The sequence below is a fragment of the Bos indicus x Bos taurus genome, chromosome 26 (genome assembly GCF_003369695.1).
Source record: "Bos indicus x Bos taurus breed Angus x Brahman F1 hybrid chromosome 26, Bos_hybrid_MaternalHap_v2.0, whole genome shotgun sequence".
Lineage (NCBI taxonomy): Eukaryota > Metazoa > Chordata > Mammalia > Artiodactyla > Bovidae > Bos > Bos indicus x Bos taurus.
Window position 1 is genome coordinate 30467822 of NC_040101.1, and position 24403 is coordinate 30492224.

General features: G+C 42.4%; 1 protein-coding gene across 4 annotated transcripts in view; it reads left to right on the forward strand.

Moving 5' to 3' along the window:
* Positions 1–753: 753 nt before the first annotated feature.
* Positions 754–24403, forward strand: part of CPN1 (carboxypeptidase N subunit 1) — a 49299-nt gene continuing 25649 nt past the window's right edge. For 2 of the 4 annotated variants that reach the window (XM_027528812.1, XM_027528811.1), the window contains exons 1-2: positions 16488–16947; positions 21412–21611. In XM_027528812.1, the coding sequence (XP_027384613.1) occupies positions 16728–16947; positions 21412–21611 (420 nt within the window). In that variant the 5' untranslated portion in view covers positions 16488–16727. Of the gene's footprint in view, positions 886–4736; positions 4798–16487; positions 16948–21411; positions 21612–24403 lie in introns of those variants that run through there. The other 2 variants (XM_027528810.1, XM_027528809.1) reach the window with 2 other exon arrangements.

Here is a 24403-nt window from a genome sequence, read left to right on the forward strand (position 1 = left end):
AAGCAGAGTTAGTGGAGATAAGCAGGGTTAGTGGGGGCATATGGAAGAGCCTGGGTTTCTGGAATTTCAGTTAGTCATTTTCTGTCCTGTTGTCAACAAAATGTAAATACAGAGAGGATAGTTCATTTTTTGTCATTGCTCTTCAATATTTGTTTAATCCCTGTTACATACCAAGAGTATAGGCTAAGGACTGGGAATCCAGAAACAAGATATTGTCCTTGGTCTTAAGGGCCTTACGTTTTAATCGTAGAAGAGAAACCAAAAATGACAGCATCATGCTATGTTTGTAGAGAAGTGTGCAGGGCTCTCTAAGGAAACAGAAGAAAGGAACGACAGAAATCAGACCAGGGGTACATGATAGGAAAGTTTTATAGAAAATGATGCCTGCACTTGGTTTTGAAACATAAACAGGAGTGAATTACTTTCCAAACGGAGGGACAAGAGTTGTTTAAACACTCTTTTATGTTGGTGGATTTTACCATAATTTTTTTAAAATTGGTAGGGAAAAATGCAGTCTTTTGAAAGACTGCTGTGTGTTTGGCAAAGCCAGCAGGAAAGATGAGTGTTGGGGAAAAGAGGTGGGACAGGCAGTGATAGCCAGGTCCTGGAGGGCCTTGTTTCCGGAACAGATGTTTGGAATTAACCGACGAGAATGGAAAACCAATCAGGGGTCTGAAGGTAAGGGGCGAGCGGAGACGCAACGTGGCTGCATTGAAGGCGGAGCACACGTGCTCCCGTGTGAAGTGGGCGGCCGGCGAGGGAGAGCTCCAGGCAGCAAGGCTGGTCCAAGCAGGGATGCAGGGACGCAGAGCCCCGCAGTGGCAGTGTGAGAAGCAGGAAGCGTGGTGAGGATCGGCAGGAAAGAGAACTGAGAGGGCTTCGAGGGTGAGTAAACGCAGGAGGTGAGTGAGAAGGAAGAATTTAGACCGGCTCCCGTGTTTTCAACGTGGGCAACAGGTGGTGCCATTTCCCAAGAAGCACTGCTCTGGAAGAAAACAGGCGGCATTCAGATTCAAGGGGCTGCCCCTGAGGGCCCCGAGGAAGGGGCAAAGGGGGAAGGCGTCCTAGTCAAGGCAATAGGAGAAATAACCGACATGTGCACAACACTCTACAGATTACACAAAACTGTTATTGACAAGTGAGATGTGACTGGAGCAGACAGTGTGTTGGGGGGCAGGATTCTTAGGGAAGTTTATGTGGTTGGGAGGAACAGCCTGTTTACAGAGAGCAGTGAAGATTCAACCCTGGAGGTCCTGCTAGATCCAAAAATTCGAAGAAACTCCAGAAGGGTTGCATTTAGAGGTAAGAATATTCAAAAATATTTCTTCTTCAACTGGAAAATTCCGACTCTTGAAACCAACCAAAAGCAAAATAAAAGAAGGAAAAGTAAAGAAGAAATTTCCATCTTCAATTAACAAGGAAAAAGTTATAAAACAGCACTGTGAATTGAAGGTTAGGTGCCAAATAAAGAGAACTTTGACCTAAAATATATGAGAATGCAGAGCCAATACATTCCTACATAGACTTTGACAGAGAAATTGATTTATGTAAAATTAAGTGTCGCATTCCTGAGAAGTACATGCAGTGATGGTCAGTGTTCTGCAACAGATGTCCTATTTTTATTGTAAGAGAACCTCTGACTTCTTTAAATTGATGTATAATTGATTTGCAATTGTATGTTAGTTTCTTGTGTATAACAAAGTGATTCAGTTTTATATGTATATTCTTTTTCAGATTCTTTTCTATTATAGGTTATTACAACATGGTGAATATAGTTTCCTGTGCTATACCAGGACCTCTGAATTCTAGCTGAGCACATGGCTGGCTGGCTGGGATAAAGACTACATTTGTCAGCTTCCCTTGCAAATGGGCATGACCACGTGACTGCCTATGAGCTATAAGTGGGAGCCATGTAAAACTATGGGAGGTTTGCTTTTGTTTTCATTTTTTAAGGAGCTTTTTTGAGATATAAAGCACATACCACATATAAATGGAATCATATAATATGTGGGGTTTTTTTGTGATTGGTTTCTCTCATTTAACATAATGTTTTCAAGGTTCGTCTATGTCTCAGCACGGATTAGTACTCCACTTCTTTTTACTGCTGAATATGTATCTAGCACATTCCATTTACTCATTCCCACCAGCAGGGTGGCTGGAATGTGAATGTGAACATGGGGCTGGAAGATCTGTCGGGACAAAAAGTTAAGTGTGTGTTGAGACAGGTGGAGCAACAAGCTAGAAGGAGCCTGGACCATTTGAGGAACACAACACTGGTCTTGTCACTGCTTCTATCCCTTGGAATGACGGACTGTCTTATCATAGTAAGGATTTGAAACAGACTGGTTACACCTTAGTTACACTCAAGCAGACAGATCTTTTATTAAACAGACAGAGGATAGTACACTCCCGAGATATGGTAGTGGGCCAACCCCAGAGGAGTGGCAGTAACCCAGCTTGGCTTTCCTTTTTATACTCCCCTGTATCCTTCTCTTGGTTCTGCCCTGTGCAAAACAGGGCTTGTACCTGCCACCAATCAGGAAAGGGAGTGCAAATGGGTGAACCATCAAGGCCAGTTGACAGTTGCACGTTATATGACAACAGGCTGTATTGTGCATGTCTTTCCCATAATTCAGTTTGTTATACTCAGAGGTATGTATGTATAGAATATTTCTGAACCCTTGCTGCTGCTGCTGCTGCTAAGTCGCTTCAGTTGTGTCTGACTCCATGCAACCCCATAGACGGCAGCCCATCAGGCTCCCCCGTCCCTGGGATTCTCCAGGCAAGAACACTGGAGTGGGTTGCCATTTCCTTCTCCAATGCATGAAAGTGAAAAGTGAAAGTGAAGTCGCTCAGTCGTATCCGACTCTTAGCGACCCCACGGACAGCAGCCCACCAGGCTCCTCCGTCCATGGGATTTTCCAGGCAAGAGTACTGGAGTGGGGTGCCATTGCCTTCTCCGTTCTGAACCCTTAATGGGCTCTTATGGTGGTAAAGAACCCGCCTGCCAATGCAGGAGATGTAAGAGACATGGGTTCGAAGCCTGGGCCTGGAAGATCCCTTGGAGAGGGCATGGCAACCCACTCCTGTACTCTTGCCTAAAGAATCCCATGGACAGAGGAGCCTGGTGGGCTACAGTCCATGGGGTTGCGAAGAGTCGGACACGACTGAAACAACTTAGCACACACACACAATGGGTGCCTACCTGCCTACGGTTACTTGAGGACACAGCTGTGCATCAAGGGCACATGTGCCAGAGTTGGAGAAACCCTTGTGCCTAGGTAGGATGCATGTGCAGGAGTTGGAAAAGTCTTTGTGGTTATTTTTGTGGCATATCTGTGAGCTCTCCTGGGTGTGTCTGGGATGGGGTTTAGAGATCAGGTTGCATCCTTTTCAGCCAGGCCAGCCATCACTGCTCATTCCTTGTTCAGTTCAGTTTAGTTGCTCAGTCCTGTCCAGCTCTTTGTGACCCCATGGACTGCAGCACTCCAGGCCTCCCTGTCCATCACAAACTCCTGGAGTTTACTCAAACTCATGCCCATAGAGTCGGTGATGCCATCCAATCATCTCATCCTCTGTCCTCCCCTTCTCCTCCTGCTTTCAATCTTTCCTAGCATCAGTCTTTTCAAATGAGTCAGCTCTTCGCATCAGGTGGCCAAAGTATTGGAGTTTCAGCTTCAGCATCAGTCCTTCCAATGAATATTCAGGACCGATTTCCTTTAGCATGGACTGGATGGAGCTCCTTGCAGTCCAAGGGACTCTCAAGAGTCTTCTCCAACACCACAGTTCAAAAGCATCGATTCTTTGGCACTCAGCTTTCTTTATAGTCCAACTCTCACATCCATACATGACTACTGGAAAAACCATAGCCTTGACTAGGCAGAGCTTTGTTGGCAAAGTGATGTCTTTGCTTTTTAATATGCTGTCTGCTGCTGCTGCTGCTGCTGCTAAGTCGCTTCAGTCGTGTCCGACTCTGTGCGACCCCATAGATGGCAGCCCACCAGGCTCCCCCGTCCCTGGGATTCTCCAGGCAAGAACACTGGAGTGGGTTTCCATTTCCTTCTCCAATGCATGAAAGTGAAAAGTGAAAGTGAAGTCGCTCAGTCATGTCCGACTCTTCGTGACCCCATGGACTGCAGCCTACCAGGCTCCTCTGTCCATGGGATTTTCCAGGCAAGAGTACTGGAGTGGCTAGATTGGTCATAACTTTTCTTCCAAGGAACTCATGCCTAACTTCCTCTCTAACACTTCCAAACTCCATTTATGTAAGAAAGAGGTAAAGCTCCAACCATTTGGCATTTTCTATCTAATCCTAAAGGATATAAGGTGTTGGGGACAGGAAACACATGAAAATCAGAGAGAATTTAGAGAAAACCAAGTAGGAAGGCAGAATAGTAGGAAACTGCCCAAAGGAAGTGTTCAGGAAGAAAAAAGAAAAAAAAAAGGTAAAGCATTATAAAGATAGCCTTGAAACACCAGGAGTGCATGGCTCTTTATAAGCGACACTGACAGCTTTGGTTTTGTGGCAGGTTTTGACAAGTAAACAAAACTTACTGCAAAGGCCAGATAAATGCCCTCTGAAAAGGTATCAACCTAATATCTTGAAAAAATAAATTTCATTTAAGTTTCAGTTATATTTCTGTTAAGCTCTTTATCCTTCTCTTCAAATGTGGTTGAAAAAACACAGCAACATAATCACCATCCCTTAATGATTTCTATGTTTTTTCCCCCTCTAGAACCATTAAAGTTGACAGCTAGCATCGATATTGCATCTTATGAAGAAACATTTTTCTAAAGGTGAGTGATTCCTTCAGTTTCATTTCAACTTCTTTTTCTTCTGTTAAATACATGTTGTGTAGTAATTTTTATTTTTAAAAGCATAAAGACTATGATCTCTTTTTTTGTAAATTATTTGTCTGTCCGCCTATCTGCAAATTCATTCTTTACAAACATTTAGTGAGCACCTAGTAAATGTTAAACATTATGTTAAGCATTAAGGGCAAGGTGAAAAGAAGAGAAAAAAAAAAAAAAAGGCCAGACAGAGGAAAAAGCAAGAGAAGACAGTAATCTTTGGCTTCATGTAACTTACATTTTAGTGGCGAATACAACCCCCCAAAAAGGAACAAATAATTATATAGTTTGCCTTTAGATAGGGATAAGTATTATGAAGAATAATCAAGTAAAGGAATAGAGAATGATAAGGGGTAGCAGCCAGGGACTAGTTCAGGTAGGAAGGTCAGAGCCAGCCACTCTAAGGCTGTGGTATTTGAGTATGGACTTAAGTGATGTAAAGGGAAGTTAAGAGCATGCAGACATTTAGGATAAGAGCATTCCAGTCAGAAAAACTAGCAAGTGTAAAGGCCCTGTGCTAGACACAAACTTGGCATGTTTAAGAAAATAGAAGGGTTTTGGGGCTGTTGCTTACTGGGCCTTAATACCATTGTAAGAATTTATATTTTAGCATGGAAATCACTGAAATGTTTTGACTCTGAAAGTAATTTATGTTTTAAAACACTTTAGCTTCTTTGTAGGGAATAAAACTAGTAGGGCCAACTGGAAATGGAGAATATTTGAGGAGGCTTTTGTCATTGTCCAAACCAGAAACTTATGATGGGGCAATCGTTACCATCTAAGCAAGAAATATATGGTCCTCTGGACTAAGATGACAGTGATCAAGGTGAGAGAAATAGTTTCCAGGCATATTTTCAAGGCAGTCTGTATAACTTGGTGATATGGGGAATGAGATAAAGAGAGGGCTTGTGGATGACACCTAGGTTTTGGTGTCAGGAATTGGGTCAATCATGGTACTATTTGCCAATTTGGGGAAACTAAAAAGGGAAGAAGGAACAGATTTTAAGAGTTATCACAATAAGATCAATTGTCACCAATTGATTACAGTGGCTATTCCTAGCTGATGGAGTATGGGGGTCATGTCTTATTTTTATCTTTATATTTTTCTGTTTTCATAACAAAAATATCTCATGTTTACATGATCATATAAAGTTTTTGGAAAGATTGATTTTTCAGTTACCCTTAAGAACTGGAGGCCAGATTAGAGGCAGTTTTCACGATGTAACCAGGCCCAAGTGGTGGAGGCATTCCAGTGTCATGGAAAGTACCCAGCTTTAGAGTCAGACAGCTAATTTAATCTCCAGATTGTTTAACTATACGTTATGTGAGCTGGGAAAAATCACCTCAAATTTTAGAGATCTTCATATATATAAATGGAATATGATGGTCTCAAGAAAGATTGAGGTGAAGGTTAAATGGGATTATGTGGGTAAAAGCATGTAATCAATCATTCACTGACTCCACAAGTATTCAGTGAGAACTTATTACATGTCAGGCCCCAGTCCAGTTGCTAGAAACACATCAGAAAATAACAGAGATCCATTCTTGACCACAAGGTGCTTATATCCTTATAGGGAGAGAAGAGAATAAACAGACAAATATATAATGTATCAGATAGTAATAAGTACTTTGAAGAAATATTAAACAGGGCAAGATGATAAGGAAGTCCTGGGGACAAGATTGTTTTCCCCTCATCCAGTTGACCTGTCATCAGTTGGTGCCATTTGTAGACATAGTTTGGCTTCCCTGGTGGCTCAGCAGGAAAGAATCAGCCTGCCAAGGCAGGAGATGAAGCTTCGGTCCCTGGGTTGGAAAGATCCCCTGGAGAGGGAAATTGCAATCCACTCCAGTGTACTTGCCTGTGAAATCCCATGGACAGAGGAGCCCGGTGGGCTACAGTTCATGGGATCACAAAGAGTCAGACATGACTTAGTGACCAAACAATAACAACTTCTGTCTGTAAGGCTCTGTTCTGGCTCCAGGAACTAGAAGCAGGTAGGTGGCCTTAGGCATGGGTACCTGTTAGAAATCCTCATGGAGGTGTGAGGTAGGGAGTTGGAAATGCAGTTTTGGAGCTCAGAGAAATAAAAGAAGATATAAATTTGAGAGTAATCAGCTTACAGTGGGATTTGCGCATGAGAGCATCTGAAATTAAGTGTCAATAAAGAAAAGAAATTCAAGGTCGAACCCTAGCCGATTTCCACAGGGTCAGTGTGATGAGGAGGAATCAATAAGGCTCACCCCTCTCAAAACACTCCCCAAACACACACACACTCCTCTTCTGTTTTTAATCTGGTTAACATCTATGCATTCAGATCTCAGTTCATATGTTACTTTCTTCATTTTAAAATTTATCCTGCACATTATACTGGGATTTAGTGATGAATGGTAAGTAAGATAAGTTAGTTTTGGCCTTTGCCAAGTTTATCTTCTACTGGGAGAGAAAGCCAGTAGACAATAAAGAAGTAAATGAGGTAATTACAAACTAAGTCACATATTCTGATTAAAATAAACAGGAGATAAGACTGAGCATAACCAGGGGAGACCTCTTTAAGTGAAATATCAGGGTAAAATCTCCATGAGTAGTTTGTTGTTGTTCAGTCGCTAAGTCGTGTTTGACTCTTGGCGACCCCGTGGACGGTAGCTCGCCAGGTTCCACTGTCCATGGGATTCCCCAGGCAAGAATACTAGAGTGGGTTGTCATTTCCTTCTGCAGGTTACCTTCCTGACCCAGGGATCAAACTCACATCTCCTGCATTGGTAGGCAGATTCTTTACCACTGAACCACCAGGGAAACCCCCATGTTGTTCACTGTTGTGCTAATATCAGAAGATGAGCTTAGAGAATAACATTCTAGGCAAAGAATTAGAAGAATCTGTCCTGAGCACCAACTTTCCTTACTCTCCGTGCTTGGCCAGGTTCCTTTTTGCTCTATACTCTCCTAACCCATAAAACTCAAATAACTCTGAGTCATTGTTAACTTGAATTGAGCTGGACTCTTGATTCATTTATAAGTTTAGTCAACTGATAATTTATTAAGTAGGCTTAAATTACATTGAGAGTGCTCTGCAGAAGCTCAGAGTTACTGCTAGAGGACAGAAAGAAATTTTAAAACTAAAATAACCAAAGGTGTGGCTTGGAAAGTTTGATTCATTTGCCTAAACAAGGCTCGGCAGGGCTGATTTCCCAAGAGTTGAGTCAAGATGCTGGGAGGATGTCAGACAGGAGAGCTTTCTGCTGCAGCCTTCCCCAACCCCCAAAAGCTCCAGCTCTGTCCAAGACTTTAGGTATTAGGGGATGCATTCCTTTCCTATTGTGGGTAGAAATTTACCACAAACATAAACAGATGATGCCCTTTCTCTAGAAGAGGAATGTTCCTTCCCTGCCTGTATGAACTTTGGGTTGTTGCAAATAGGGAACACCCTCTGTATTTCAGGGCTGACACTGGCACTCCTTCCCTGAAATTTCACATAGACTACCAGATCATACGCCCTGAAGCCAGAGGGCACACAGTGCCTCTTAAAGCAGTTTCAGAAGTAGAAGGAACTGGAGTATCAGAGAGATACGGTATTTAAAAACATTTTTTTTCCAGCTTCACTGACGTGTAATTTTCATACAACATTGTGTACTTTTAAGGTATACAACATGGTGATTTAATACATGTATACATTGCAAAATGATTACTATATTAGGGTTAATTAACATCTCCATCACCTCATATACTTGTGTATGGGTGATGAGAACACTTCAGATCTACTCTCTCAGCAACTTTCAAATACATAATACAGTCCCGCTAACTATAGTCACCATGCTGTACATTCGATCCCAGAACTTACTCATCTTACAGCTGGAAGTTTGTATCCTTTGGTCAACATCTCATTTTCCCTACCCATCTGCTCCAGACAACTACCATTTTACTCTGTTTCTATGAGTATGGCTTTTTTAGAATCCACATGAGTGAGATAATACAATATTTGTCTTCTTCTCTCTGGCTTATTTCACTTAGCATATGCTGCTGCTGCTGCTAAGTCACTTCGGTCATGTCCAGCTCTGTGTGACCCACCAGGCTCATAGACGTCAGCCCACCAGGCTCCCCTGTCCCTGGGATTCTCCAGGCAAGAACACTGGAGTGGGTTGCCATTTCCTTCTCCAATGCATGAAAGTGAAAAGTGAAAGTGAAGTCGCTCAGTCGTGTCCGACTCTTAGCGACCCCATGGACTGCAGCCTACCAGGCTCCTCCATCCATGAGATTTTCCAGGCAAGAGTACTGGAGTGGGGTGCCGTTGCCTTCTCCTTAGTATATGCAGAGACAGAAAATTTTAGTCTTGACAAGTTCAACTCCCTCTTAGGCCATTTGACTATGGGCAAAATAATGAACTTCTATAACCTCAGTGTCCCATCTGTATAGGATGGAGGAAAAATAGCTCCTTCCTCATGAGTTGTGTGAATCAGGCAAGATAATGTATGTGAGTCCTTTTGCACAGTCAGTTCAGTTCAGTCGCTCAGTCGTGTCTGACTCTTTGCAACCCCATGGACTGCAGCACACCAGGCTTCCCTGGTGTGGAAGTGGGCCATTCCTGGCTTTGAAGATGAAGGAAAAAGCCGTAAGCCAAGGAATGCAAGCAGCCTCTAAAAACTATAAAAGCCTGGAGCATTCTCTCCTGGAAAACATTCTAAAAACATCTAAGAACATTCTCTCCTAAAAACATTCTCTCCTGGAGCCTCAATGGACATGAGTTTGAGCAAGCTCCGGGAGTTGGGGAGTACTGGAGTGGGGTGCCATTGCCATCTCCAAGCAGCAGCAGCATTAAGCATCTATCTACTCTGTGCTAGAGACCAAGTTAGGTGATGGGAATACAGTTCTTTCACTCAACATATATATTGAATGAGTGGATTGTATATATCTAAAGGTTTTACTTGTATCATTTTTCATATAGAATAAAACAAAGATTCTTGACCATGTGGTGCTTACATTCTAGTGAAGAGACAGATAATCAAGAGTGAAAAAGGCAGTTACTCTTCTCAAAGATACAGACCACTGAGCAAGCGCAACCCTAGGGGAGGAGTGATGGACATAACCCATGGGCCATTGAGCAGGTCCCCTAACCTGGTTTTGGAGGATCAGGGATGGCTTGCTGGAGGATATGTGGATGTTGGGTCAGATCAGAGTCCTGTATCTTCCTGTGATAGGTACAATAACGGCCCCCAAGTGGATCCACATCCTGATCTCAGGAACCTGTGAATGTGTTATGTTATATGGCAAGGGAGAATGAAGTTTGTGGATAGAATTAAGTTTGCTAATCAGCTGATCTTGAGATGGAGGGATTATCCAGGTGGGCCCAGTATAATCCCAAGTGTCCTGAGGAAGGCAAGAGGGTCAGAGTCAGAGTGATGAGATGGGAGAAAGACTCAGTGGGCCGTTCCTGGCTTTGAAGATGAAGGAAAAAGCCATAAGCCAAGGAATGCAAGCAGCCTCTAAAAACTATAAAAGCTTGGAGCATTCTCTCCTGGAAAACATTCTAAAAACATCTAAGAACATTCTCTCCTAAAAACATTCTCTCCTGGAGCCTCCAGAAGAGAACACAGCCCTGCTGACCCTTGCTTATAGTTCAACGAGAGCCATTTGTTTAGCATGGATGAGATCACCTTAAGAACTGTAGACACATTTACCAGAGAAATGGAAATTCTTCTCCAGAGGAACAATTTAGGGTTATCTAGGGAGCACTGAGTCAAGCCTTCAGTAGTGACAGGTACTGTCCTGTTGACAAATTCAATTGACTATCAAGTTAAGGGTGAGGGAAGGGGGGATTTTATTCAAATGTAACCCAGGAAGCAGATTCTTAGAAAGGATTGAAGATTGTAACCCAGGAAGCAGATTCTTAGAGAGCTCTGAGAACTATTCCACCTGCTAGAAGTAGAAGGCACAGTCCTATACAATTTCGAGACAAAAGATCATACGTCAAAATGACATACTGATATTTTACATACAATTCACCCAGGACACACAGTCCAGATAGACACAAGCAAAGTAAGCATCAGCAAGTCCTCATGACCCCCTACAGAGCTGGGCAAGAACTGTTCTTTTAAGAAATTGTGTTGCTAGCTGTCAGAAGAAAGAAAAAAAAAAAACGATCTGTACTGTAGAGCAGGCCCACCTTTGAGGAGCTCTGGTTAATGTATAACGCGGATGCACACTGCACCTGACGAGGGAGGGAGAGGCCCAAACAAACAGAATTTGACGTTCAATTTTTTCTTGTCCTGCCTTAAACTGTAAATTGTGTTTCATCAGTCCTCGATCAGGGGCTTAATGTGTAACAGCGTCAGCAACATGCTTTCATCCTTCTCTCTCGATGCCTGCTCTCACTACCTGTGGTGTCAGGATCTCATCAGAATATTATGGGGTTTTAACAGTGGATGCAAAATCCTGTGGTTTTTTTACTCTGTAGTACTACTGACTTGGTCCTTACCTTGAGCCAACTCTCTAGACTCTCTGTGGGCCAGATTGGCCTGGCTTAGTTTATTCAACCAATATGTTCAAGAGTTAATAGCTAGCTTTACAGACAGGCTATAAAAGCATAGAATTTCCTGGAGAAAGTTTGCTGAGGGCAGAACAGCAGGATGCAAGAGGAAAAGTCAATAGTGGGTCTGATCATTCATCACCAAATGTGCTCCTGTGCCAGGCCGGTTTCCTGAGGCTGATGCTCATCCCAGGGGGTGGGGGGTGGGGCCGGGCTGCCCTCTGTCCTAACACCTAGCCTGGTGGATAAGTGCACAACAGGCAAAGTTGTAAGACTGGAGGACAAAGACTGATGGTAACAGTAACTGCAAGGGGAAGTGAAGAAGACCTGGGGTTTGGAGCTGAGTTCAGTTACCTGGGGAAACAGCGTAAGCAAAAGCAGGAAGTCAAGTGATGAGGACATGATCAGAAGACAGCAGGCAGGGTGGTGGGCTGCTCTGGGGTGAGGTCACAGTTGGGATGAGTTGAAAACCTGGCAGAAGCATTTGGATTTTACACTCTGGTGCGTGGAGATTCATTGAGACTTTGCTTTTTTAAAAAACAAAAAATAGAACTTTATCAAAGTATAGTTTACATACCATAAAATTCACCCATTCTAAGTGTGCAATTCAATGATTTCTAGTAAATTTACCAAATTATGCGACCATCACCCAGTTTTAGAATATCCTCATTCCTCCAACAAGGTCCCTCAGGCCCACTTACAGTGAATCTCTGTTCCCACTCCCAGCCCTGGCAGTCACTCTTTTACCTTTCCTCTGTAGGTTTACTTTTGCAGAGCATTTCATGTAAATGGAATCATAACAACAAGTGGGTTTTCTGTGTTGGCTGCTTTCAGTTAGCATAATGTTTTTGAAGTCCATCCATGTTATAGCATGTATATTAATATTTTATTTTTATTGCTAAACTACTCCAGTACTCTTGCCTGGAAAATCCCATGGACGGAGGAGCCTGGAGGGCTGCAGTGCATGGGGTTGCTGAGGGTCAGACATGACTGAGCGACTTCACTTTCACTTTTCACTTTCATGCATTGAAGAAGGAAATGGCAACCCACTCCAGTGTTCTTGCCTGGAGAATCCCAGGGACGGGGGAGCCTGATGGGCTGCCGTCTATGGGGTCGCACAGAGTCAGACACGACTGAAGTGACTTAGCAGTAGCAGCAGCAGTGTATAATTGTATCAATGTACCTATCACATTCTATTTATCCACCAGTTGATGGACCTTTGAGTAGTTTCCACTTTCATGGTCATTATGAATAAGGCTGCTATGACTATTCTTGTGTACAAGTCTTTGTTGTATTGAGTAGGTACCCAGGAGTGGAATTGTTGTCTTGTATGGCAAATTTATAGTTAACTTTTGGGGAGCTGTACTTAATGACTTTCTTTCTTTTTTAAAAGCAGCTTTATTGAGACACAATTTGTATATCATAAAATTCATCTACTTCCTGTTTACAATTCTGTGCATTTTAGTATATTTACAGAGCTGTACATTCCCCACAATCTAATTTGAGAACACTTCTATCACCAGGAGAAACCTTGTGCCCATTTAGAGTCACTCTGCATTTTTACTCTTAGCCCTAGCCAACTTCTAGTTTACTTTCAGTCTCTATATGTTTGTCTTTTCTAAATATCTCATATGAATTGAATCATATAATATGTGATCTTTTGTGTCTTCTTTCACTAAACATAATATTTTTAAGGTTCATCCATCTTGTATAATGTATCAGTACTTAGTTCCTTTTCATTGTCAAATGATATTCCATTGTATGGATATGCCATATTTTGTTTGTTCATTCATTAGTTAATGGATATTTGGATTGTTTCTACTTTTCTATCATGAATAATACTGCTTTGAACATTCACATACTAGTTTTTGTGTGGATATATGTTTTTATTTCTTTTGAGTAGATAATCTAGGAGGACAATTGCTGGGTTGTTTCAGTTCAGTTCAATTCAGTTGCTCAGTTGTGTCCGACTCTTTGCGACCCCATGAATTGCTGCTCACCAGGCCTCCCTGTCTATCACTAACTCTCGGAGTTCACTCAAACTCACCTCCATTGAGTCAGTGATGCCATCCAACCATCTCATCCTCTGTCATCCCCTTCTCCTCCTGCCCCCAATCCCTCCCAGCATCAAGAGTCTTTTCCAATGAGTCAACTCTTTGCATGAGGTGGCCAAGATACTGGAGTTTCAGCTTTAGCATCATTCCTTCCAAAGAATACCCAGGACTGATCTCCTTTAGAATGGACTGGTTGGATCTCCTTGCAGTTTGAGGGACTCTCAAGAGTCTTCTCCAACACCACAGTTCAAAAGCATCAATTCTTCGGCACTCAGCTTTCTTCACAGTCCAACTCTCACATCCATACATGACCACTGGAAAAACCATAGCCTTGACTAGACGAACCTTTGTTGACAAAGTAATGTCTCTGCTTTTCAATATGCTATCTAGGTTAGTCATAACTTTCCTTCCAAGGAGTAAGCGTCTTTTAATTTCATGGCTGTAATCACCATCTGCAGTGATTTTGGAGCCCAGAAAAATCAAGTCTGACACTGTTTCCACTGTTTCCCCATCTATTTCCCATGAAGTGGTGGGACTGGATGCCATGATCTTCTTTTTCTGAATGTTGAGCTTTAAGCCAACTTTTTCACTCTCCTCTTTCACTTTCATCAAGAGGCTTTTGAGTTCCTCTTCACTTTCTGCCATAAGGGTGGTGTCATCTGCATATCTGAGGTTATTGATATTTCTCCCGGCAATCTTGATTCCAGCTTGTGCTTCTTCCAGCCCAGCGTTTCTCATGATGTACTCTGCATATAAGTTAAATAAACAGGGTGACAATATACAGCCTTGACGAACTCCTTTTCCTATTTGGAACCAGTCTGTTGTTCCATGTCCAGGTCTAACTGTTGTTTCCTGACCTGCATACAGATTTCTCAAGAGGCAGATCAGGTGTTCTGGTATTCCCATCTCTTTCAGAATTTTCCACAGTTTATTGTGATCCACACAGTCAAAGGCTTTGGCATAGTCAATAAAGCAGAAATAGATGTTTTTCTGGAACTCTCTTGCTTTTTCCATGATCCAGCGGATGTTGGCAATTTGATCTCTGGTTCCTGTGCCTTTTCTAAAACCAGCTTGAACATCAGGAAGTTCACGGTTCACGTGTTGCTGAAGCCTGACTTGGAGAATCTTGAGCATTACTTTACTAGCATGTGAGATGAGTGCAGTTGTGTGGTAGTTTGAGCATTCTTTGGCATTGCCTTTCTTTGGGATTGGAATGAAAATGGACCTTTTCCAGTCCTGTGGCCACTGCTGAGTTTTCCAAATTTGCTGGCATATTGAGTGCAGCACTTTCACAGCATCATCTTTCAGGATTTGGAATAGCTCAACTGGAATTCTATCACCTCCACTAGCTTTGTTCGAGGTGATGCTTTCTAAGGCCCACTTGACTTCACATTGCAGGATGTCTGGCTCTAGGTAAGTGATCACACCATCGTGATTATCTGGGTCCTGAAGATCTTTTTTGTACAGTTCTTCTGTGTATTCTTGCCATCTCTTCTTAATAGCTTCTGCTTCTGTTAGGTCCATACCATTTCTGTATTTTATCGAGCTCATCTTTGCATGAAATGTTCCTTTGGTATCTCTGATTTTCTTGAAGAGATCTCTAGTCTTTCCCATTCTGTTGTTTTCCTCTATTTCTTTGCATTGATCGCTGAAGAAGGCTTTCTTATCTCTTCTTGCTATTCTTTGGAACTCTGCATTCAGATGCTTATATCTTTCCTTTTCTCCTTTGCTTTTCACTTCTCTTCTTTTCACAGCTATTTGTAAGGCCTCCCCAGACAGCCATTTTGCTTTTTTTTTTTTTTTTCCATTTTGCTTTTTTGCATTTCTTTTCCATGGGGATGGTCTTGATCCCTGTCTCCTGTACAGTGTCACGAACCTCAGTCCATAGTTCATTAAGCACTCTATCTATCAGATCTAGGCCCTTAAATCTATTTCTCACTTCCACTGTATAATCATGAGGGATTTGATTAGGTCATACCTGAATGGTCTAGTGGTTTTCCCTACTTTCTTCAATTTCAGTCTGAATTTGGCAATAAGGAGTTCATGGTCTGAGCCACAGTCAGCTCCTGGTCTTGTTTTTGCTGACTGTATAGAGCTTCTCCATCTTTGGCTGCAAAGAATATAAATCTGATTTTGGTGTTGACCATCTGGTGAGGTCCATGTATAGAGTCTTCTCTTGTGTTGTTGGAAGAGGGTGTTTGTTATGACCAGTGCATTTTCTTGGCAAAACTCTATCAGCCTTTGCCCTGCTTCATTCTATACTCCAAGGCCAAATTTGCCTGTTACTCCAGGTGTTTCTTGACTTCCTGCTTTTGCATTCCAGTCCCCTATGATGAAAAGGACATCTTTTTGGGTGTTAGTTCTCAAAGGTCTTGTATAGTAAGTATATATTTAAACCTTTAAGAAACTGCAAACTGTTTTCCAAAGTGGCTGCACCGTTTATATTCCCATTGGCAATGTATGAGGGTTCTAGTTTCTCCTTGTTCTCAGCAACACTTGTTATTATGTCTTTTTGATTATAGCCACTAGATGTGGGTGTAATATGGTATCTCCTTGTGATTTTAAGTTGCATTTCCTTAATGACCAATAATGTTGAACATCTTTAATGTGCTCATTAGTCATTCATGTATCTACTTTAGTAAAATGTCTATTCAGATCTTTTGCCCACTTTTAAATTGGGTTAGTTTTATTACTGGGTTGTAAGAATTCTTGATTTATTCTGGATATATTGTCAGATACATGATTGGCAACTGTTTTCTCTCAAAACGTGGCTCACTTTTTCATTTTCTCATTGGTATTTGTTGAAAGATTTTTGAGGGAAAAAGGGACAGGACACAGCTGTACTTCAGAAAGATAGGATGTAGAATGGATAAAAAGGATAAGCGTTCTATTTTAATACCCTTCCCTATATTGTAATATAGGGAAGAAGGACAGGCCAAGCTTCTCAAAATTCTCTGGGAATCAAAGGGTTATAAGCAGCTATTTATTGAAGCCTGTTTACAGTCCTGTTAATCAGTAAACTAGAATCAGTGAAACGACCCAATCTGGGGAACAGCAAAAACCTTTCAAAAGGTTTTCATGGATTAGGAGAGGCAGAGAAATGGGGGGAGGGGAGACGAGTGCCTATTCCAGAGCTACAGAAATCATTTCTGGCTTTGGACAGACAATTCTGAACTTTCTTCCCAGGTGCTGTCACACTGGTGTTTACTAGCGGGAAACAAGAAGAGCTGGTTATTGGCCCTTGGATTTTGACTGGTTACTGGGAGAAGCAGGGCCTATTTAGTCTCTGAAAAAGCCCAGCAAGATGTCAGACCTGGTCTCAATCTTCCTCCACCTCCTTCTCTTCAAGTTGGTTGCCCCAGTGACCTTTCGCCACCACCGCTATGATGACCTCGTGCGGATGCTGTACAAGGTGCACAACGAATGTCCCCACATCACTCGGGTTTACAGCATTGGGCGCAGTGTGAAGGGGAGACACCTCTATGTGCTGGAATTCAGCGACTACCCTGGAATCCACGAACCCTGTAAGCCCTCAGCGTGTGTCTTAAAGTGTGTGGGGGCAGGACCCTTGCCTTCCAAATCCAGTAACTGGGGTGGTTTCTGGGAAGGTCCATGGACCCTCTACCTGTGCAGTATCACCACTTCCCCAGCCTATGCTAAGTATTTCCTTACTTAGCCCTCAAGCTGGCCCAACCTCTGGAGAGCTGCAACCCCAATTCAAGCTCCTGTCTGCTGCTCCTGTTTGGGTTCTGTTTGCTCAAGACCTTAACGGTAAAAGAGTGAGTCTTCAAAAAAAAAAAAAAAGAGTGAGTCTTCTTCCCTGCTCCCTTCCCATCCCTCCTGCACTCCCCTTCCCTCCCTTCTTCCTTGCTTGCTATTTCTGTCCTGCCTTTCCCTATCCAATGCCTCTGGAGAAACAATTAACTCTTCTGGTGCTGCCAGGAAACTTGGAAGAGTTTAGGGATAGCTCTTTGTGGAATGACAGTGTAATCAGAGTCTGGGATCCTGGAGAAAATCTGAGGTCTGGGTTATTCATTTTATTTATTGCATTATTTATTATTTGTTACTATTATAAAAGCAATCCATGTTTGGATTAAAATAGAAATTAGATAAGGAAAAACCCTTATCCATAATTTCACCACTCAGAGATGACCATTGTTAACATATTGTTGTATCTCCTTGCAGACTTTCTTCTTTGCATTTTTTAAATGAAGGTGGAATCCTACTATATCTGCTTTTCTCATTTCCTAGTCTTTGATGAATAGCATACATGTCTGGAAATGTAGATCTGCATTATCATTTTCAGCTGCATAATATTCCACGGTTGTATGGTTGTACTTAACAGTTCATTTATTGATAGGCATTTAAGTTGTCTCTAATTTCTCAGTGCTTTTGCTGCTTTACCTACCAGCAACTGTGACATGCAAATACACCATTTCCTCTTTCAGTCTCTTTTCCTCTCCATTTCCACACCCCTCAGCTTAGCCCATATTACATCACAACCTGCCTAAGTGATTGCACTGGGCTCCCAACTGTTCTCCTAACTCCTAACAGCCACCACTCTCTAAACCCTGCATTTAAGACACAGATGCTAGATGGCCAAATTATTGACATAATCACCTCACTCCCTTGCTTAAAAACCTTCAATGGCAATCTTACACACATGGGTGGCACCCAACACCCATTGGGTGGCAATCTTACAATCCATGACAGCTTCAGAATATTATGTGGTCAGTCGAGGGAGGTGTGTGAGGGGTGGGGAGCCTGACTCAAGGAAGGCTTCGTGATTAGCTGATGACCAGGGCCTTGCTTTGAAGCTACACTTGCATAGCAAACACCCTTCTTTTACTCAGGTTGCATGTTTATTTCGGAAGCTTGTGGATGCTAATGAGCATTGTAGGCTTAGCCCTTCATTCTGTGCCCCTTTCTTAAGCCCCCTTATTTCTAGCATTCAAGGCCTTTCCTGAAGCTTTTTATACTATTCTATCTCACTGATCCCTATTTTCTCTGATGCCCTGTTAGCTGTCCATCCATTCATTCCTTTCATCCATTCCTTAATTAATCCACAAATATTACTGATAACCTACTGAGTGCAAGCATTTTGGTAGACTCTGAATATAGCATGGAGAATAAAACGAAGACTCTGCTCCCAGGATCTTAATTCTAGTGGGATAAGACTGGCAATAAATAGGTAACTAAATAAATATATCAGCTGAAATTAGTGCTGTTGAGAAAAAGAAACCAGGAAGGAGAGATGGGGAATCATGGAGGATTGTGGATTGAGTAGGCGAGGGGTGTTTCTTTTTAGGAAAAGCTTTTCCTTTGAGGTGATTTTTGAGCACATAATGGAGGTGCCATACTGATATCGGGGATGAAAGTGCTGCACAGAGGCAGGAGCAGGAGTGTGCTTGGCATGTGTGAGGAACAGCAAGGAGGCCCCTGTGGCCCCAGCAGAGAGAACCACGGGAAAGCAAGTCAGTGCAGAGTTGTCGGGGCTCAGGGGGCAGGAGGAGATCACGTGAGGCCTTACAGGCCTGTTCAAAAATTTTGCCTTTTGCTCTGAGTGAAGTGAGAAGCCTTTGGAGAGTTTTAAGCAGAGGAGAGAGATGACCTGACTAAAATTTTTGAAAGATCACTCAGAACAAGGGTGGGCAAACTAGAGTCTTGAGGGCCCGCTACCTGTTTTGGTAAATTAAATTTCACTGAAATACAGTCACACCCATTTGTTTCTGTATTCTCCATGTCTGCTTTCACTGGAAGCATTGAGTAGCTGCAATGAAGACAATATAGCCCTGGAACCCCAAAGGATTTCCTGTCTGGTCCTTTACAGGGAAATTTTGCCAACCACTGACTCAGGAGAATAGAGTTGCAAGGCTAGGCTGATACAGGGAGTTCAAGTAGGATATTTATTGTAATAATCCAGGTATGCAGGTGTCAGGGCTTGTACCAAAATGATGGCAGGGGCTGTTGGGAGAAATGGTTGCATTCTGTATATATGGAAAGTAGAGACAAAAGAATTTTATATTGAGCACCTACTCAGAGCAGGGCACTATGCTAGGTTCTACAAGGCAGTGGTTCCAAACTTTTGGATTTCACGGAAGTTAAAAATATATATGTATTATATATATACACACACATATATAATATTTTTTAAATAAATAATATTGGAGGGGACTAAAATAGATTTTCCAAATTTTATTTTAATGAACAAGGATGTTGAAAAATACTACCTGCCATCTGCTATCACTATCCTTTCCTAAAATAAGCGATAACACCAAGAAGAGCCTCCCTTGTGTCTCAGCTGGTAAAGAATCTGCCTGCAATGCAGGAGACCTGTGTTCGATCCCTGGGTTGGAAAGATCCCCTGGAGAAGAGAAAGGCTACCCATTCCAGTATTCTGGCCTAGAGAATTTCATGGACTGTATAGTCCATGGGGTTGCAAAGAGTCGGACATGACTGAGCGACATTCACTTTCTAACACCAAGAAAAGTAGGTAGGACATGATAAGAGCAAATAAATACACTAAGATTAAAGAATGCACTTGATAGAAAATCCACTACACAATCCGTAGGGGTTATAGACATTCCTTTGGGAAAGACTGCTGTAGCTTTGCTAAGATAAATAGCAATGGATTGTGTCCTAAAGAAAATTTAAAATGGCATATATTGCAAGGGCCAGGTCCAGTAAAGAAAATAGGACGTGTGCAAAATTAAAGTAGAAGTTCAGAGTAGAAAGTGGTAAGTATAATGAAAGAGAAGTTTAACAGTGAATTCACTCCCAGCAAGGAGAATTGAAGTTGGTTTCATGGAATAAGGAGCATTTGAGCCTAGAAGGACAGTGAGGAAGACGTGGAAATGTGGAGATGAAGAGGCATAGAATCAGAAAAGGCCTGGAGGTAGGAGAGCGTTAGGTGGAAGGGAAATCACTTGGCTAGAGCTTTTCTCCTTCCTTCCTTTTAAAAGTGGGGCAAGAATGATTTTCTTTAAGTGATTCTACAGGCTCTTTTGGAGAAGGAAATGGCAACCCACTCCAGTGTTCTTGCCTGGAGAATCCCAGGGATGAGGGAGCCTGGTGGGCTGCCGTCTATGGGGTCGCACAGAGTCGGACATGACTGAAGCGACTTAGCAGCAGCAGAGGCTCTTTTAATGACCTCAATTCTTACTTCAGTTGCACAGTTAACATAGCCAAAGAAAAGACTAAGGAATGAGACAAACATAGACTCCTTCCTACTCTGTGCCTCAAGACACAGCATTCTCAGATGTGAAGGGGAGATTTTAGTTTCCTGAGTACCAGGAAAATTATATTTTTAACTGGTACAATTAGGAACTGTTATGCTATAGCCTAGAGGAGTCTAGGCTAGCAGATCTTGGAAAAGCACCATCCTTATCCTGAAAAAGTTTGTCTCTGAGAAGCATTAAGCTACCTCTGGGCTTTGACCTCCATTGTTAATCAGCCAGATGACCTCAGACAAGTTACTTAACCTCTTCCATACCCCACACCCTCATCCTGAAGCTAATAATGGCGACTTTACAGATTTTCTGTGAAGATTAGCAATAACATAAATGCCTAGTGCACAGTATTGTTTTAACAAATAGTAGACATTATTATCGCTGGCATGAATTGTAGCATTTGTAGTTACAGTTTATTCAAAGAGGGCTCAGGGGTTATTGGAAAAGACCTAACAGAAACAGTTCAGTTCAGTTCAGTCGCTCAGTCGTGTCCAACTCTTTGCGACCCCATGAATCGCAGCACGCCAGGCCTCCCTGTCCATCACCAACTCCTGGAGTTCACTCAGACTCACGTCCATCGAGTCAGTGATGCCATCCAGCCATCTCATCCTCTGTCGTCCCCTTCTCCTCCTGCAAACAAGAGGTTTTCTTTTATTCATTACTGAAAAAGAAGGAAAGTGTCCCTTGGCACGGTTAAGAATCAGCAGCACTTACTAGCGTTCCCCATCTTCTTCCTGCGTGTGTTTCTCTCACTTGCAGTGGAACCGGAAGTCAAGTACGTGGGGAATATGCACGGCAATGAGGTGCTAGGCCGTGAGCTGCTGCTGCAGCTGTCGGAGTTCCTGTGTGAGGAATTCCGCAACAGGAACCAGCGCATCGTCCGGCTGGTGGAGGACACGCGCATCCACATCATGCCGTCCATGAACCCTGACGGCTACGAGGTGGCCGCTGCTGCCCAGGTACCGACCTCCAGGGGCAGGCCCTGCAGAGAGCAGAGCCATCTTAATTAAGGGTGTAAGGAAAAGCTGGGGAGCAGGTATCATCTTTGTCCCACTGTGAATGCCATGGTATGACAGAGAAAAAGCTGGAGAAACAGAATGAAGTTTGAAGACAGGTTCAGCCCTGTAGCACCCTAGGCAATGAATGTGGCTTTTCTCTGAGCCTGGATTCCCTCTCTGCCTTTCCAGCTGAGCTCTCTGTTTCATTGCGAGGATCAGTGAAGCAATATCAATGACAACACTTTGTCAACTGGAAAATACTAAAGAGGTACAAAAGGCTATTGCAAAACAGCCCTCCTTCCCGGCACTTTAGGCTTCAAATCCTAAGTATTCTTCTCCCTCCCACACTACATTTCAATTTGTATTTGGGGGGAGAGAAGAAAAAGTTCTCCGAAATTGTGGGTGTGACAGGTTAGTTCTTCACATTTTAATAAATAATAAGTTTAATAAATAATAATAAATAATAAATATATAATTTATATAATAAATAATAAATTCTTTGCATTTATTTACATTTCTATATGGCTTTTTTGTCTATTAGTATAGTACTGAGCCTTTGAATTCTTTATTTTAGGGTCACATTGGTCAGGGGACAGATCAAAACAAATGTTTATGGGGTTTACTTTATTTCCTAACATAAATTCAAAATATCATTGTGCCTAACTTTAAATCAGTGGTTCTTTTGTAGCTGTGCATCAGAATTGAGGATAAAGATATTCAAAATATGATTCCCAGGTCCTGCCCCCACCCCCAAATCTACTGAATTAGAATATGTTCCTTTAAAAGCTATATTTAAACCTGGTTTGTTTGGGGTTTTTTTTTTTTTGGAGGGGTGGTATAAATTAAAGAGGTCTTTTTTTCTTTTAAACATATGTTTTTTGGAGGTAGTCTTGAAATGTTTTTAAGACTAGACTTCACTACTTTACTTTTTTTTTACAAATTTTGTTTTATTCTGACAAGAACTATTCAAGGTGAAATCTACCCCCTTAACAAAGTCTTAAGTGTATAATACAGTATTGCTGATTATAGGTAAAATGTTGTATCCCTGATCTCCAGAACTTATCTATCCTGTTCAATGAAAAAATTATGACCCTTCATTAGTAATTTCCCATTTCCCCCTCCTCCCAGCCCCTGACAACCACCTTCTACTCTCTGACTGCATGAATCGGACTGCTGTGTCCTGTACAAGTGGAACCACTCAGCATCTCTTCTTTAATGACCCATCTTGGTTTAAACCTACTTGAGGACAGGGCTGAGGGGTGAATAGCAGCAGGGAGGGGAACGCAGCCAAATGTTGAACCAAGCCTAAATTTCACCCTTGTAATCTTACAACCTCCTGCTGACATGACTCAGCAAATGAAAAAAGCAGAATAACAACAATAAGGTATAACAACAACAACAAAAAATGTCACCTCCCCTCTGGACATCAGAGAGGTGGACGCTAATGTGCCTGAAGACTTAAGTTTCCAAAAAAGCAGGACAATTTGAAAGTGGTGTGGGGGAGAACCCAGCCTGGCTGCTTTCCTCCCAGTAGCCCTTTCTTGTACAACAGTAGGAAGACAAGGAGAAGCACATCAGACCTGCCCACATCTTTTGTGTGATGGGCTGGGGCTGGGTTGGTAAAGCTCCTGTCAGCCCACTAGATCCTAGAGCTATCTATCTCTGAGGAGCTAGTCACCTCTGCTCACTTACTGTGTACTTGTTCAAAGGGAGCAGATCTTGAACCTGAACCCAAAAGAGAACCCATCATGTTCTCCAACTCCCAGAGCTACCTGCCAACCTATCTGCGTTGCTACACAGGGAAGACCTGCCCGGCCACCTAAATTTAAAGCCACCTGTAGGGAATGTAGAATAATGTGGCTTTGCCTGTCAAAGATGTTCCAGTCCTAATCCTTGGAACCTGTGAATGTGTTGTATTACATGGCAAAGGGAATAAAAGTTGTTAATCATCTCACCTTAAAGTATCCTGGATTATTTGGATGGGCCCAGAGTAACCAACGGAGAAGGCAATGGCAACCCACTCCAGTACTCTTGCCTGGAAAATCCCATGGATAGAGGAGCCTGGTGGGCTGAGGTCCATGGGGTTGCTACGAGTTGGGCACGACTGAGCAACTTCACTTTCACTTTTCACTTTCATGCATTGGAGAAGGAAATGGCAATCCACTCCGGTGTTCTTGCCTGGAGAATCCCAGGGACGGGGGAGCCTGGTGGGCTTCCGTCTATGGGGTCACACAGAGTCGGACACGACTGAAGCATCTTAGCAGCAGCAGCAGCAGCAGTGTAACCAATTGTGCAGGTTCTTTAAATGTGGAAGAGAGAGGCAGGAGATCACAGTCAAATAGAGATTTGAATATGTTCTAAGGGATTAGAGACTTCAGAAAGAACACAACCCTGCTAATATCTTGATTTTGGTCTTGTGAGACCCGTTTCAGTCTGCTAACCTCCAAAACTATAAGATCATAAGTTTGTGCAAATTTAAGCCCTAGGGTTGTGGTAGTTTTTTATAGTAGTAGTAGGAAGCTAATAAGCAAACCCTGTGAGTGGGAACTTTCTGTTAAGGGAAGTCTTGACTGTCAGCCTAACTAATGACACGTGTGAGTAGTAAGTCAACTGATAGGTAAGTTAGAATAACTATTAACATGAACAGTTATGAGTTATGTTGATATGAATGAGAAAGCAATGGAAATATCTGGAAGCATAATAAAAACCAGTATTTCATAGATCTCATCGAAGTGAAAAATCAAACTCCACAT